At 47.5% G+C, this 16,802-nt stretch overlaps 1 protein-coding gene across 3 annotated transcripts in view; it reads right to left on the bottom strand.

Annotated features, from left to right (window-relative positions):
* Positions 1 to 16,802, bottom strand: part of PMVK (phosphomevalonate kinase) — a 52,244-nt gene that overhangs the window by 25,524 nt on the left and 9,918 nt on the right. For 2 of the 3 annotated variants that reach the window (NM_001168416.1, XM_021088511.1), the window contains 2 exons: positions 16,347 to 16,476; positions 15,009 to 15,550 (listed from right to left, as the gene is read on the bottom strand). In NM_001168416.1, the coding sequence (NP_001161888.1) occupies positions 15,414 to 15,550; positions 16,347 to 16,476 (267 nt within the window). In that variant the 3' untranslated portion in view covers positions 15,009 to 15,413. Of the gene's footprint in view, positions 1 to 15,008; positions 15,551 to 16,346; positions 16,477 to 16,802 lie in introns of those variants that run through there. The other variant, XM_013996999.2, reaches the window with a different exon arrangement.

The raw sequence follows: 16,802 nt of genomic DNA, 5'->3' as shown, positions 1-16,802 counted from the left end.
CAAGAGAAAGTACAGTGCACTCAAGGGTGCAGAGATGAGTAAAAGCCTGGTGATTCCAGGAACCAAGATGCGAAAGTTCACGACGGCTGGAGAGCACAGCGCAGGACAGTCATTCAAGAGATGGAGCTGAAGCCACAGGAACAGGGCCTGCCTGGGATACTGAGCCAAAAATACAGAGTGAAATCAAATAATTACCTAATCATGAGTTCAGGTCTCCATAGGTCACTGTATCCTGGGACCAAAACAACCATGTACATTGTGTCCTGAATAAAATCCACAGCCCTTGTGGGGGCAGGGGGATTGCTGCAGTGGCTAAGTCAGCGACCATCAGAAACATGGAAGGAGGAGTTCCCGTTGTGGCGAAGCGGAAACAGAAATGAATCTGATTAGGGACCATGAGGTTGCGGGTTCTATCCCTGGCCCCGCCCAGTGGGTTAAGGATCCGGCATTGCCATGAGTTGTGGTGTAGGTTGCAGATGCGGCTCAGATCCTGAGTTGCTGTGGCTGTGGTGTAGGTCAGCAACTACAGCTTCGATTCAACCCCTAGCCTGGGAATCTCCATGTGCCTCAGGTGTGGTCCTAAAAAAAGACCAAAAAAAAAAAAAAAAAAATGGAAGGAAGGGAGGGAGGGAAGGAAGAAGAGAAGAAGGAACAAGTGAGTCCATAGCACCTCGGCATAATGGAAGCTGAAAGTAACTATATCATTTTTTTTTTTCAAGCTGGTCAAATTCAATCCCACCAGATGTCATGAAAGGGAGGCCTGTGAAGAATGACTGGCAGAAGGAAACCACATCTGGACAAGCCCTGGACTGCACCCGACTCATTCGGACATGTCCAGTTCCCCACGTACGGACCTCCCAGACGCGCCAGCTGTCAGCTGAAAATTCACCACGGCTTGTGTGCCAGGATGGGAAGGGGTGCGAAGGGGTGCATATCCTGAGGTGCTCTGAGAAGCCACACTGGCCCCGGGGCCACCAAAGGGCACAGCTGAGCTTCCCCCAGGGCTGATTCTGAGTGAGCACTCCCTCCCAGTTCCAGGTGGGCTCAACCCACCCATCAGCAAACCCACCCTAAGGGCCCACTCCCAGAGCAGGTGGGAGAAGTTTCTAGAAGGGCCTAAGGAGCCTACAGGACCTGCCAGGGGGTCCATATAAGTCTTGGCCAGGCAGACACACTGAGAAGAGACAAAGCGCCAGAGGTAGGTAGGGGTGAGCCCCCGGCAAGCCAGCCCGAGGCTCAGCATCACGAATGTGCTGCTCTTAGTTCACACATTCATTTCTACATTTGTATTTCCCTTTATTTCTTTTTTTTTTTTTTTTTGTCTTTTTGCCATTTCTAGGGCCGCTCCCGAGGCATATGGAGGTTCCCAGGCTAGGGGTCCAATCAGAACTGCAACCACCAGCCTACGCCAGAGACACAGCAACACAGGATCTGAGCCACGTCTGCAACCTACACCACAGTGCATGGCAACACCAGATCCTTAACCCACCGAGCAAGGCCAGGGATCAACCCCGAAACCTCACGGTTCCTAGTCGGATTCGTTAACCACTGAGCCACGACAGGAACTCCTCCCTTTATTTCATTCCCCAAAACTGCTAAGTTGATCTCACACAAACCAAAGGGTAAGAGGCGGGAGAGAAGAACACTAAAAATGGAAGCTCAATTCCAAGCCCAACTCCCTGGTTGCTGGCTGCGTGGTTTCAGGTGAGGAAATCTGGGTGGCTGAGCTCCCAGAGGACAAGCACGGTGCTGCCTGTACAACCTTTGCAGTGAGTAGCAAGGTCCCCTGTTTTACGGGTGGGATCAAGGCTCAGAAAGTGACCTACCAAGAGAGAAGGGTTGGGAGTTTGGGATCAGCAGATGCAAACCAGTATATGTAGGATGAATAAAAAACAAGGTCCTACTGTCTAGCACGGGAACAATATTCAATATCCTGTGATAAACCATAACAGAAAAGAATATGAAAAAGAATGTACATATATTCTTTAGTGAGTCACTCTAACACAACATTGTGAATCAACTATACTTCAATAAAATGTAAAAAAGAAAAAAGAGCTCCCGTCGTGGCTCAGTGGTTAACGAATCCGACTAGTATCCATGAGGACTCGGGTTCGATCCCTGACCTCGCTCAGTGGGTTAAGGATCTGGTGTTGCTGTGAGCTGTGGTGTAGTTCGCAGACAAGGCTCGGATCCCTCATTGCTGTGGCTGTGATGTAGGCCGGCGGCTACAGCTCCGATTAGACCCCTAACCTGGGAACCTCCATATGCCGCGGGGGCAGCCCTAAAAAGACCGAAAAAAAAAAAAAGAAAAAAGAAAAAGACAGTGACCTAACCTGCTCAAGGGCCTAAAGCTGGATAATGACAGGTGGGATTTGAACCTGACAACAAAGCATGCTGGTAGAGACACTCATCTTTCTGTGACCCCATTTCTTCAGTTTTAAAACGGGAATAATAATAGGGCTACTGCAAGAATGGAAATAAATAATATGAGTGAAATTGTAAAGCCTGACACCCCTGTTAACGTCTTCCCAGTGCCCTGATCCTCCCCTCCCCTCCGGGTGCTTCGGCAAGAGGACAGATGCTGAGAATGACTCTGCCAAACAGATCCAACTCCTGGGCTCCCTGCCCTTCCTGGCTTGGGCCTGGATTTATCGACAGGATTTATCATGGTTCCTGGAACATCCCAGATCTGCAAGAACAATGCCCAACCCAGACCAGCTGTCCTGGGGCCTCCAAAGCATCTCGTGGGACCAGCCAGCCACAGCAGCAGGAGACCTGAGGTGCCAGAAGGACCGCTGGCTCAGGTCCGGGTGTGCCTGGAAATTCACCAGAGCTGTCACGACACGGGGACATTACTGGGAAGGTCTCCACTTAGCAGACATGGTCAATGCCCAGATGGAAAGCAGCCTCGGTACAGGGCAGGACCCTCCACCTCCAGAATCCCAGCCCCAGCCTCAAAGGAACAGCATGTCCAGGTACACGCCCGTCTCCTCTCCTCGTCCCCCAGGAGTGTTCCCTGCTGGGAAGCGGCCTCTGTGGCCTCCTCATGCTGGTACAGCTTGAGTCATCAAGACAGAACATGCCAGGTGGCAGAGGCAGGTGGCTCAGCCTCCTCAGGGATGTCCGGAAAAACCCAGGAAGCAGGGAACCAGGCCCAGCTCCTGAGAGCTCAAGCTGGGACTTCTTGGCCACCCTTCGACAAAGGACACAAGGCTCAGGCTCCCTCAGGGACAGGAAGGGCAGAGGATGAGCCCTGGATGGGGAGTCAGGAGCGCTGGGGCCTAGTCCTGACATTGTCACTACTGCTGCATGACCTTGAGCAAAACACTTCCCTTCAAGGAGTTCCCACTGTGGTGTAGTGGGTTAATGATCCAGCTTGTCTCTGTGGAGGTGCCAGAGTACGTTAAGGACCCAGTGCTGCTGCAGCTGTGGCGTAGGTGGCTCAGATTCAATCCCTGGCTCCAGAATGCGCCGCTTGGGTGGCCAAAAAAACAGACCAAAAAAACCACTTTTGGAGTTCCCGTCATGGCTCAGCAGAAATGAATCTGACTAGGATCCATGAGGATGCAGGTTCGATCCCTGGCCTTGCTCAGTGGGTTAAGGATCCGGCATTGCCGTGAGCTGTGGTGTAGGTTGCAGATTCGGCTCAGATCTGGTGTTGCCGTGGCTGTGGTGTAGGCCATCAGCTACAGCTCTGATTCAACCCCTAGCCTGGGAATCTCCATATGCCTCATGTTCAGCCCAAAAAGACCAAAAAAAACAAAACAAAAAAAACCACTTCCCCTCTCTGGGCCTCAGTTTCCTCATCTGTAAATCAAAGATCTGAAGCTAGATCACTGAGGCCCATTCTAATACTTGGTTTTCATGATGTCATCTATCTTGGGGACCGCCCCAAAAGCCTCACACAGTCCCCAACACAGACTTCCACAAGCCCTGTAAGTCATTTAGACAAAGCCCAGCAGGAAGCAGGCAGCAGGTCCACCTCTCACCTCCTGGGGAGCCCTCATCAGTCTCAGCTTGGGCTCCTGAGGATCTCAGCTGAGGCTGGAGCTCCCTGGACCCATCTGGAAGAAGTAGGTTACAACCCTAAACTGTAAACAAGAATTCACTCCAGGTGGCTGTCCGCATCGGGATAAGGCGCCATCCTGATCTTGAATTAGGCCATGAAAACTGCTCATCCCCATGTAATGCAAGAGCTAACCTCCTTGCACCTGTTCATCAGGCCGCAAGTGAACAAGACAAAGGCGAGCTTGACTGTCAGCAGGGATGTTCTGCTCAGCGTCCTTGGTTCCTTCGAGGTAGCTCATCTCAATACCAGCAAACAGAAGACTAGGCAAAGCACACATCTCCCCAGCCCCCCTGCGGTGCTGGCAGCAAGCTCCAGAGACAGAGACCAAACCCAGGAATAGACAGGGAAGGTTTGCCACCTTGGAGAAGTCCTTTAATCTCTGGCTCTCCCTTCACTTGCTGCAAAATAAGGATAAGTAGGGAGTTCCCTTTGTGGCTCAGCGGACTAGGATCCATGGGGATGCGTGTTCAATCCCTGGCCTCGCTCAGTGTTGAGGATCTGCTGTTGCCGTGAGATATGGTGGAGGTTGCCGACGTAGCTTAGATCCGGCGCTGCTGTGGCTGTGGTGCAGGTCCACAGCCATAGCTCCAGTTCGTCCCCTAACCTGGTAACTTCCATATGCCACACGTGTGGCAGGGAAAAAAAAAAAAATTAAATTAAAATAATTTTTAAAAATGAAGATAATAACTGGATTGATGCAAGGGATAAAATATACAATACATAGATATGCTGTATAAACAGTAAACAAGCCACCCAGACATAGTTATGGTGGGAAAACAAAAGCAGTGTAGAATTTTCGCAATGGTATACTGGAGCGAGCTTGCAAGAGCCAATTTTTTTTTCTTTGTCTTTTTAGGGCTGCATCCATGGCATATGGAAGTTCCCAGCCTAGGGGCTGAATCGGAGCTGCAGCTGCCAGCCTACGCCACAGCCACAGCAATGCCAGATCTGAGCTGAGTCTTCGACCTACACCACAGCTCACGGCAATGCCAGACCCTTAACCCACTGAGCGGAGGCAGGGATTGAACCCACATCCTCACAGACACTAGTCAGGTTCATTACCACTGAGTCACAATAGGAATTCCAAGAGCCAAATTTAAATGTTCAGGAATTTTGCTATGCAGCTGACATCATGTTAGTACCTTGAAATCAGCCATAGCAGGCGTATTTATCCCACAGAAAGAGTCAAACAGGTGCTGTGTGTTTTGTTTTGTTTTTTTTCCTCTGAGAGCCAATTTTCAACATTTACCAGCACACCACTGTTTATAAATAGGAGTAATACAACAGGAGTATATTATTGCTTCACATACACGCACCGTAACTTTATACGTCCAAATAAACATGACTACTTCAGTCCGCTTGGGAGGTCAGATTGTTTTCTAACACTTATAAATCTTTTCCATTCCTACAAACATTTATGGAGAACTGCGCCATGCCAGGCACCAGACCAAGATTCAAAAACCAAAAAAGCCCTTTCCTGAACTGCTCACAAGGTGATGGAAGAATGAGAAAGCACACAAGAGACATTCTGGGAGTAGAGTGGTCCCACCTCTAGTTGTGAGGTCCCAAGTGCAAGCCACAGGGAAGGGCACTGTAGGCAGAGGGACTGGCATATGCAAAGGCACAGAAGCAAGGATGATAAGACAGCTTCTTAGAATTCCTCTCTAGAACTGGTTTTGTGGAAGTTTTAGAGTTGTCCCACTGCAGGCACTATTTATTCCAGCCAAAACATGCATCTCTCACCTTGCCCCCCTCAGCAGAATTTAACACCAAATTTCCTTTGGCTGTTTCTAAAACCCAAATCCGCTTTCGGGGGATGAGAATTTGCCATGCCCGAGACCAGGGCAGAGGAGCTCCCAAGACACTTGACAGGGGCCACATCTCTATCAAAGGGATCTACTGCAGGCTGCAGCAGCCCCTTGGGTGTACAAGACCATTGAAGCTGCCATCTCGGGAGTTCCTGTCGTGGCTCAGTGGTTAACGAATCTGACTAGGAACCATGAGGTTGCGGGTTCGATCCCTGGCCTTGCTTAGTAGGTTGAGGATCCGGCGTTGCCGTGAGCTGTGGTGTAGGTTGCAGACATGGCTCAGATCCCGAGTTGCTGTGGCTCTGGCGTAGGCCGGCAGCTACAGCTCCAATTAGACCCCTAGCCTGGGAACCTCCATATGCCGTGGGAGTGGCCCTAGAAAAGGCAAAAAGACAAAAAAAAAAAAAAGAAGAAAGAAAGAAACTGCCATCTCACTTCTCCAGAACACTTTAGAGGGAACAATAAGCACCAAATTTTTTCTCTTGAAACATGTCCATGTTCTGTCTTGGAGAACGCCAGAATTTGAATTTCAAAAATAAAGGCCAAAAAAAAAAAGGCATCCAGACAGAAAAAGGAGGTTACCTTCAAAGGAACAAAACTCAGGGTGACCTCAGACTCTGCAACACTTAAAACGAGCAGACAGCAGAACCAGGTCATGAATCCTAAGCCAGCCAAGTCATTGTCCACGGGCAGAGGCCACAGAATGTCATTCTCTCCTTCACAGGGGTTTAGAAAATTATGTCACTCATGTGCCCTTTTGGAAAAAAAAGCATTGAAGGCAGAGCAACTATCTGAAGAGGAATTAAAACACAAAATTCAAACATAAGGAAGTTGAAGTATTGTGAACAAACTGAAAGTGAGCAGTAAACCAGTTAAGTCTAAAAAATAAATTACTGTTGTATATGTCTTAAAATTGATGTTAGCCATTTATACGAAATTTCAGAACAGGCAAAATTAATCTGTGGTAAAAGAAACCAAAACAGTAGTTGACTCTGGGGAGTTCCCATCATGGCTCAGTGGTAGGGAACATGACTAGTATCCATGAGGACGCTGGTTCAATCCCTGGCCCTGGGAACCAAGGAACTTCCATATGATGCTGATGCAGCCTATGCAGACTAGCCTGGGAACCTCCGTATGGCCTCAGGTTCAGCCCTAAAAAGCAAAAAAAACCAAAAAACCAAAAAAGATAGTTGTCTCTGGGAGGACAGAGGCTGACTGGTAAGAGTTAAAAAGAAAATTTCTAGAGTGATGGAAATATCTCTGTCTTTGATTTTTTTTTTTTTTTTTTTTTTTTGTCTTTTTGCCATTTCTTGGGCCGCTCCCTCGGCATATGGAGATTCCCGGGCTAGGGGTCGAATCGGAGCTGTAGACGCCCGCCCATACCACAGCCACAGCAATTCAGGATTCAAGCCACACCTGTGACCTACACCACAGCTCACGGCAATGCCTGATCCTTAACCCACTGAGTGATGCCAGGGATCAAACCCGAGACTTTATGGTTCCTAGTTGGATTCCTTAACCACTGAGCCACGACAGGAACTCCGGAAATGTCTCTGTCCTATAAGGATTTTTGTTAGGTGTGCGCATTTGTCAAAATTTGAACTGTACACTTAAGGTCAGTACACTTAACTGCACGTAATTATGTCTCAATAAACATGAATATCTTAATATTGAGTCTTCTAATCTATGAATATGGTTAATCTCTGTTTTTTAGATCATTTTTAATTTCAGAACTATTTTTTTTAATTTTTTTTATTTTCCCACTGTACAGCAAGGGAGTCAGGTTATCCTTACATGTATACATTACAATTACATTTTTTCCCCCACCCTTTGTTCTGTTGCAACATGAGTATCTAAACAAAGTTCTCAATGCTATTCAGCAGGATCTCCTTGTGTATCTGTTCTAAGTTGTGTCTGATAAGCCCAAACTCCCAATCCCTCCCACTCCCTCCCCCTCCCATCAGGCAGCCACAAGTCTCTTCTCCAAGTCCATGATTTTCTTTTCTGAGGAGATGTTCATTTGTGCTGGATATTAGATTCCAGTTATAAGTGATATCATATGTTATTTGTCTTTGTCTTTCTGGCTCATTTCACTCAGTAGGAGAGTCTCTAGTTCCATCCATGTTGCTGCAAATGGCATTATGTCATTCTTTTTTATGGCTGAGTAGTATTCCATTGTGTATATATACCACCTCTTCCGAATCCAATCATCTGTCGATGGACATTTGGGTTGTTTCCATGTCCTGGCTATTGTGAATACTGCTGCAATGAACATGCGGGTGCATGTGTCTCTTTTAAGTAGAGTTTTGTCCAGATAGATGCCCAAGAGTGGGATTGTGGGGTCATATGGAAGTTCTATGTATAGATTTCTAAGGTATCTCCAAACTGTTCTCCATAGTGGCTGTACCAGTTTACATTCCCACCAACAGTGCAGGAGGGTTCCCTTTTCTCCACAGCCCCTCCAGCACTTGTTATTTGTGGATTTATTAATGATGGCCATTCTGACTGGTGTGAGGTGGTATCTCATGGTAGTTTTGATTTGCATTTCTCTTATAATCAGCGATGTTGAGCATTTTTTCATGTGTTTGTTGGCCATCTGTATATCTTCTTTGGAGAAACGTCTATTCAGGTCTTTTGCCCATTTTTCCATTGATTGATTGGCTTTTTTGCTGTTGGGTTGTATAAGTTGTTTATATATTCCAGAGATTAAGCCCTTGTCGGTTGCATCATTTGAAACTATTTTCTCCCATTCTGTAAGTTGTCTTTTTGTTTTCTTTTGGGTTTCCTTTGCTGTGCAAAAGCTGTTCAGTTTGATTAGGTCCCATGGGTTTATTTTTGCTCTAATTTCTATTGCTTTGGGAGACTGACCTGAGAAAATATTCATGACAGAACTATTTTATAGTTTTCAGTGTACAGGTTTTGCATGTCTTTTATCAGATTTATCTCTAACTATTCCACGTTTTTTATGCTATTGTTAATTGGCATTATCAACATTAATTTTTGATTGTTGCTCATAAATAGAAATACAATTGGGAGTTTCCATTGCAGCTCAATGGTAACGAACCCAATTAGTATCCATGAGGACAAGGGTTTGATTCCCTGGCCCCACTCAGTGGGTAAAGGATCTGGCATTGCTGTGAGCTGTGGTGTAGGTCACAGACATGGCTCGGATCTGGCATTGCTGGGGCTGTGGTGTAGGCCAGCAGCTGCAGCTCCAATTCAACCCCTAGCCTGGGAACTCCCATATGCCGTGGGTGAAATACAACTGTTTTTTTTTATGTATTGATTTGAAATCTTGTTGAACTCACTTATCCCTTCCAGCAGTTTTTCTGGCGATTCCAACAAGTTTTCTACATAAATAATCATGTCACATATGAATTTTAAAAAAAGACAGTTTTACAATATGGATGGCTTTTATTTCTTTTTCTTTTTCTTTTTTTTTTTTTCTTTTTTTTGTCTTTTTGCCCTTTCTAGGCCCACACCCGTGGCATATGGAGATTCCCAGGCTAGGGGTCTAATCGGAGCTGTAGATGCCGGCCTTTGCCAGAACCACAGCAACACAGGATCCGAGCCACATCTACAACCCACACCACAGCTCACGGCAACGCCAGATGCTTAACCCACTGAGCAAGGCCAGGGATCTAACCCGCAACCTCATGGTTCCTAGTCGGATTCACTAACCACTGAGCCACCTGAAGCCATGAGACCCTCCCATATGATGCTGACTAGGTAGTGAAAGTGGACATCCTTCCCTCCCTCAGTCTTGGGTGAAAGCATATAGTATTTAACCATGAAGTATGCTGACGACTACAGGATTTTTGTAGGTGTTCCGTTCTAGTCCTAGTTTGCTGAGAGTTTATTAAAACTGAAAGTAGCACTTTGCTGTACAGTAGAAATTGACTGTAAATCAACTATAATGGAAAAGATAAAAATCACTATAAATATATATATAATTTATACAGGCGTACAGTACAGTTTCTGATAATATACGAATATACGACCCAGATGAGAATGTCTTGATTGCCTTTTTTTTTTTTTTTTTTTTTGGAACAAGGAGAAAGAATTTGTGGACCATACCGATTAGTTAATGATCTGGAAACGAAAGGATCTGGGTTTTCATCTTAAGCTTTGAAATTGATTCATCATGTGATTTGGGGAAAGACTTGAATCTGCCTGGCCTCAGTTTTTCCAGATGAAATATCTAGATTATCTGATGCAACATAATTCACCAAAAAAAAAAAAAAAAAAATCCTTTACGAATTAAAAAAAAAAAAAAAAACTGAAGGTAGAACATATGTCAAATTAATCATAAAGAAGTGCAAATTAAATGCTAATAAGCTGGGTCACCATGCTATACAGCAGGAAAAAAAATAATGTATTGGGGAAATAAATAAATAAAAGGAAAAAAATGCTAATAAGATTCCACAATACATACCTACTAAAATAGACAAAATTAGAAAGGCTGACTAGGGAGTTGCCGCTGTAGCGCAGTGGGTTAAGAATCCAACTGCAGGGGCTTAGCTTGCTGCAGAGGTGCACATTTGATCCCCAGCCCAGCGTGGGTTAAAGGATCTGACATTGCCACAGCTGTAGCATAGGTCTCAGCTGTGGCTCAGGTTCAATCCCTGGCGTGGGAACTTCGATATGCCATGAGTGGAGCCATAAAATTAAAAAAAAAAAAAAAAAGGAGACTGATGATATCAAGTATTGGTGAGGGTGTGAAGCAGCTGGAACTCTCATTCGGTGCTTGCGGACACGTGGTACCACCACTCCGGAAAACAGTTTGGCAGTTTCTTAAAAAGTTAGGAAGCTGTCTACCCAAGAGAAATGGAAATACAAGTCCGTATAAATGTTCAGGTTGCTCTATCTGTCAGATCCAAACACCGGAAAACAAGCCAAATGTTCATCAACAGGTGAATGGAAGACAATGGTAGTATATTCATACCAGACACCAGCAATAAAGACAAATGAACTACTAACATGAACCTGTAATAATATAGATGGACCTCAAAACAATTATGCTGAGTAAAAGAAATGTTAAAAAAAGGAATATGTACTATATGATTCATTTAAATAAAAGTACTGAAAATGCACACTAATTGATAGAAATAGAAAGCAAATCTCCTCAGCAGACTAAATATAGAACTACCTAGTAATCCCACTCTTGGGCATATATCCAGACAAAACTTTCCTTGAAAAAGACACATGCACCCATATGTTCACTGCAGCACTATTCACAATACCCAAGACATGGAAACAACCTAAAAGACCATCGGACAGATGAATGGATTAAGAAGATGTGGTACATATACACAATGGAATACTATTCAGGCATAAAAAAGAACAAAATGATGCCATTTGCAGCAACATGGATGGAACTAGAGACTCTCATACTAAGTGAAGTAAGTCAGAAAGAAAAAGACAAATACCACATGATATCGCTTATGTCTGGAGTCTAATATATGGCACAGATGAACCTCTCCACAGAAAAGAAACTCATGGACTTGGAGAATAGACTTGTGGTTGCCAAGAAGGTGGCGGGGGGGCGGGGGGAGTCCGGAGGATGGACTGGGAATCTGGGGTTAACAGATGCAAACTATTGCCTTCGGAATGGATAAGCAATGAGATCCTGCTGCACAGCACTGGGTACTATATCTAGTCACTTGTAATGAAGCATGATGGAGGATAATGTGAGAAGAGTGTATGTGTGTGTGTGTGTGTGTGAGAGAGAGAGAGAGAGAGAGAGAGAGAGACTGGGTCACTTTGCCATACAGCAGAAAATTGACAGAACACTGTAAACCAATTCTAATGGCAGTAATAAAAACCATTAAAAAAAACAGGAGAAGAAGAAAAGAAAGCAAATCAGGAGTTCCTGTCGTAGCGCAGTGGTTAACGAATCCGACTAGGAACCATGAGGTTGCAGGTTCGGTCCCTGCCCTTGCTCAGTGGGTTAACGATCCGGCGTTGCCATGAGCTGTGGTGTAGGTTGCAGACGCGGCTCGGATCCCGCGTTGCTGTGGCTCTGGCATAGGCCGGTGGCTACAGCTCCGATTCGACCCCTAGCCTGGGAACCTCCATGTGCCGCGGGAGCGGCCCAAAGAAATAGCAAAAAGACAGAAAAAAAAAAAAAAAAAAAGAAAAGAAAAGAAAGCAAATCAGAGGTTGGCTCAGGATGAAGGTGGGGGGGTCAGGGAAGCTTTGCAGGGAGGGATGTGGCCATTGTGAGGGTGATGATGCTTTCATGGGTATGCACAAATGTCAAAACTTATTAAATACGTGCAGTGTATACTTTAAATACGTGCAGTGTATACTTTAAATACGTGCAGTGAATACTTGCCAATTTTACCTCAACTCAGCAGTTTAGAAGTGGAATAATAAAAGTTTTAAGAGAGTTAGTGCTACAAATCATTATTAAAAAAAAAAAAAAACATACACATAATACTAAAAAAAATGCCTTAAGAGCAATACTCTGAGATCACAACCAAAGACAAAGTTAGCAAAGCCTAGCAGGGTAGGGAGAATGTCTTAAAATAAAAGCAGTGAAAGCTCTCTTTGTAACATAGGGTATCAAAAGCCAACGTTATTATTGATTTTTTTTTTTTTTTTTTTTTGCGTTTTTGGGCCCCACCCTCGGCATATAGATGCTCACAGGCTAGGGGTCGAATCAGAGGTGTAGCTGCCAGCCTACACCACAGCTCACGGCAACACCAGATCCTTAACCCATTGAGCAAGGCCAGGGATCGAACCCACATCCTCATGGATCCTAGTCAGATTTGTTTCTGCTGCGCCACGACGGGGACTCCTGATTTTGATATTTAGAAAAATATCAGGTTTTTTTTAAAGTGTGGAGAAGCTTCAAGTCCAGAAGAAGTGACTCCGGTTAGCCACTGGGACTTCCCATGCTGAGCAGTATCAGTGCCAGCCTGTGAAAGGGTGCAGGGTGGACCTGCTAGCTTCCCAAGTCACACCCTGTGACTCGTCCAAATAGCCAGATCGAGGAACCAAGTCAGCACTGCTACCAGGGACAGATGAGAGCCACCAGCCGCACCTCCCCTTCTCTGCTTCATCCCTGCCTCCTTGATGTTTAAACTTAACAACGACCAGCATCATCCAGCAATCGCACTGAAGGAAAGGAAATCACGATCTCAAGGAGGTGTCTGCACCCCCACGTTCACTGTGGCATCATTCACCACAGCCAAGACATGGAAACAACCCAACTGTCCATCAATGGATGAACGGATCACGCAAGGGTGATACACACACACACACGATGGAATATTATTCAGTCAAAAAAGAGGGAAACCCTCCCTTTGGCCACAGCATGGATGGACCTTGAGGATATGATGCCAAGAAAAATAAGTCAGAGAAAGCCAAATACGGTATGATCTCACTTATATGTGGAATCTAAAAAAACTGAACTCATAGAAATTAAGAGTAAGATGGTCGGTGCCCGGGGCCAGGAGTTGGGAGAAATGCAGAGGCGCTGGTTAGAAGCTCCTAGAGCCTCATGGATACTAGCTGAATTCCTTTTTTTTTTTTTTTTTTTTTTTTTTGTCTTTTTGTCTTTTCTGGGGCCGCTCCCACGGCATATGGAGGTTCCCAGGCTAGGGGTCGAATCAGAGCCATATCCACCAGCCTACACCAGAGCCACAGCAACATGGGATCCGAGCCATGTCTGCAACCTACACCACAGCTCATGGCAATGTCAGATCCTCCACCCACTGAGCAAGGGCAAGGATCGAACCTGAAACCTCATGGTTCCTAGTCGGATGCATTAACCACTGAGCCACGACGGGAACTCCACTAGCTGGATTCTTAACCCACTGAGCCACAACGGGAACTCCAATCACATTCACGTTCTGAATGCCCACCGTGGGCTGACAGCTGTGGGAGGCAGGGCTACAACTGCAAGACAGATGTAGCCCCAACCATCAGGGAGTTTACCTTCCAGTGAGAAACCCAGAGGGAAGACAAGTTAACAGAACCTGGTGACCAATTAGCAGGGGGTGGGGGTGGGGTGGTCAGGGGACACAAAGGAGCCAACAATGACAATGACAACGACGATGACGACAGTCAAGCTTACTGTCCTGGTTCACAGAAGAGCCAGGGGACCAGTATCGGGAAGACGCGATCCAGGGAGGAACGTGTAGGGTTCAGTTTGGGCCACAGTGCAACTGATGGAATTTCTGTGGCCATCCGCTTATTGGTGAGAACTGACAGAATTTGTGGGAGGAGAATGAAGCCAGGGCCAGGGAGTTGGCAGGCTCAGGCTAGGCCTGAGGATGGTCAGCAGCCATGGGACTTTGCACGTACCCCACAGGCTCATGGGCAAGGGGCGCTGGCAGGAGACAGGTGGCCTATGATCTGGTTGGAGCACCGACTCTTATAACCCTCTACCTTGGGAAGGTTGTTTCACTTCTCTGGGTCTTTGGCATCTGCTAAATGCACAGGAAAATACCCTCCTCACATATTTCACAGGGTGGCTACAAAGAATCTGGAAGAAATTCAGACATCAGAGTTCCTGTCGTGGCTCAGTGGAAACGAATCTGACTAGGATCCATGAGGATGCAAGTTCGATCCCTGGCCTCACGCAGTGTGTGTTAAGGATCAGGCACTGCTGTGGCTGTGATGGAGGCTGGCAGCTACAGTTCTGATTGGACCCCTAGCCTGGGAACCTCCATATGCCTCGGGTATGGCCCTAAAAAGATGAATAGAATAGAATAGAACAGAATAGAAATTCAGAAATTGTTTTAAGGCTATATAAATAAAAGGGGTCAAGTCCAAGGCCTTCTATGGGAAAGCAGAGGCTCAGGAAGCTCACAGTGACTCACCAAGGGCCACACCATGGTTATCAGGCACCATCGAGCTCTGGTCCCTCTGGGTACTTGCTGGTGGCACTTTCTGTGGAACACTGAGCCTCTCCTGGGGCCATCCCAGGAGACGAGACCCTCAGACTCCAATCCTGCCTCAGACCCACAAAGGCCTGTTACCTGCGTGGCCCCGACCATATCTCTGCAGGATATGGTCCAGGCCAGATGGGAGACAGAGCAGGAAGCCACAGCCACCAGCACAAGCCCCACGGAGAGCCCACACAGGCTGGGTTGGCGTCTAGGAAATGAGAGACGGCCAGCTCTGAGCAGGTGCTCCAAGGAGGTTTATTAGCTTATACACTGGGGAGCCCTGGGCTCTTGCACAGAACAAGGGGCTGAGAGCATCCGGTCAGGGAAGCAAGGCCGCTGCTGGCTGACAGGCCTGGTACCCATAGAGATGGTGATGCTTCAGTTTTAAGCACAGCCAACTCACCCCCAACCCCCTCGCTCTTTAAGTCTCCCTCTAAAGAGGTAGGGCTGTCCTTTCCATAAAGAAATGAGGTCCCCGGTGAGTTCCTAACCTGTCTGATGCCTGACAGCACCCAGACACCAGACCCAGGCCCTCTGTCTGCTCCTCGACCTCCGCCAGCATCAGTGACCCTATGTCCAGCACAGTCAGCGCCCCTTTACCCCGGCAGCCCCCGACACACTCCTAGAACATGCCAGCTAAAGCCTGGAGTGAACAAATTCTATCAGGTGCCCCAACTGCTCCTCCAGGTGCTGCTCATCTCCGTGGTTCTCGATGACCCAATCGAAGGCCCCGAAGTCGTCCAGGCCACACTCTGACTCAGCATCATCCACCCCTGCGGAGAAGGCCCGGCGAGATCAGGCCCCAGCCCTCCCAACGAGCCCCGCCCGGAGCCGCCCTCTCCTGAACCCCCCTCCACCCCTGCAGAGCCTAGCTCCACTCACCCCAGAGGCACCTCCCTGCCCCCTGAAACACCAGGGAGAGCAGGGTTGGCAGGCCACAGACACCTGTGCCTCCAGAGGGGCCCGCTGATTTAATTCTTCACTTGCCAGTGCCATCACAAACCACAGACAACCCACATGACCATTTTGTTTTTATTTTATGTCACACTGGTGGGGTCAACTGTTTTCCTTTTTTTTCTTTCTTTTTAAACAACTGACTACATGTTTATTTCACTTGGCCCTTTCTTTATTTCCTTTTTTTTTTTTTAGGCCACACCTGTCGCATATGGAAGCTCCCAGGCTGTGGGTCGAATCTGAGCTACAGCTGCCGGCCTACGCCAAAAGCCACAGCCACGGCCACACAGGATCCAAGCCACATCCTCGACCTATGCCTTAGCTTGTGGCAACGCCAGATCCTTAACCCACTGAGCAAGGCCAGGGATGGAACCTGCGTCCTCATGGGTTGGGTTCATTCCCGCTGCACCATAGTGGGAACTCCTCCACTCCACTTTTTAATCTGGAGGCACTCCTGAGCCCCAGACCCCTCTTTCTAACCTCTCGCTCACTCCCCACAGCCTGCCAGGGAGATGACAGAAGACCAAGAGCACAGGGGGAGTGGGTGGCCTGGTCCTGAGCGGAGGTGGCAGGCCTGCAGGCTGAGCTGTGAGGCAGAGGTTGTGAGCGGCTCACCTGGTATGAACACCCAGCCCCGCTGCTGGCGGCTCTGCTCCGTGGCCACCACTCGGACCGTCTGCGTCACAGCCCCATAGGTCTCCTGAAACCACTGGATGTCAGACAGTCTCCGAGTGTCACTCACCAGCTGCAGGGAAAGGACACGGTCACGTGACCAACAGGACACGCTGCAAGGAGCAGCAGGCAGGGCACTGGGAGGGGAGAGGGGGAATGAGGAGAAGACCCTGACTCACTCTGAATATGTAGAAGCGAGGACCAGAGAACCCAAGCAAGGGTAGCCGCGGTCCCTATAATCACCCAACCAACGGGGACAGATATCCCCTCCTCCCTCCAGGCAGCCCCCCTGGATTGCTGCAGCCCACAGCCTGTTCTGCCCATGCTGTCTTCTACGGCTGTGTCGGTCGCTGAAGCTGAAGAAGAGGCCTTAGGCTCTGAGATCAGCTCAGCCGGTCC

Source organism: Sus scrofa, chromosome 4, assembly GCF_000003025.6.
Source record: "Sus scrofa isolate TJ Tabasco breed Duroc chromosome 4, Sscrofa11.1, whole genome shotgun sequence".
In the NCBI taxonomy this organism is placed as follows: domain Eukaryota; kingdom Metazoa; phylum Chordata; class Mammalia; order Artiodactyla; family Suidae; genus Sus; species Sus scrofa.
Note: the sequence above shows the minus strand (reverse complement) of the source record. Positions and strands in the feature narration are given on the sequence as shown.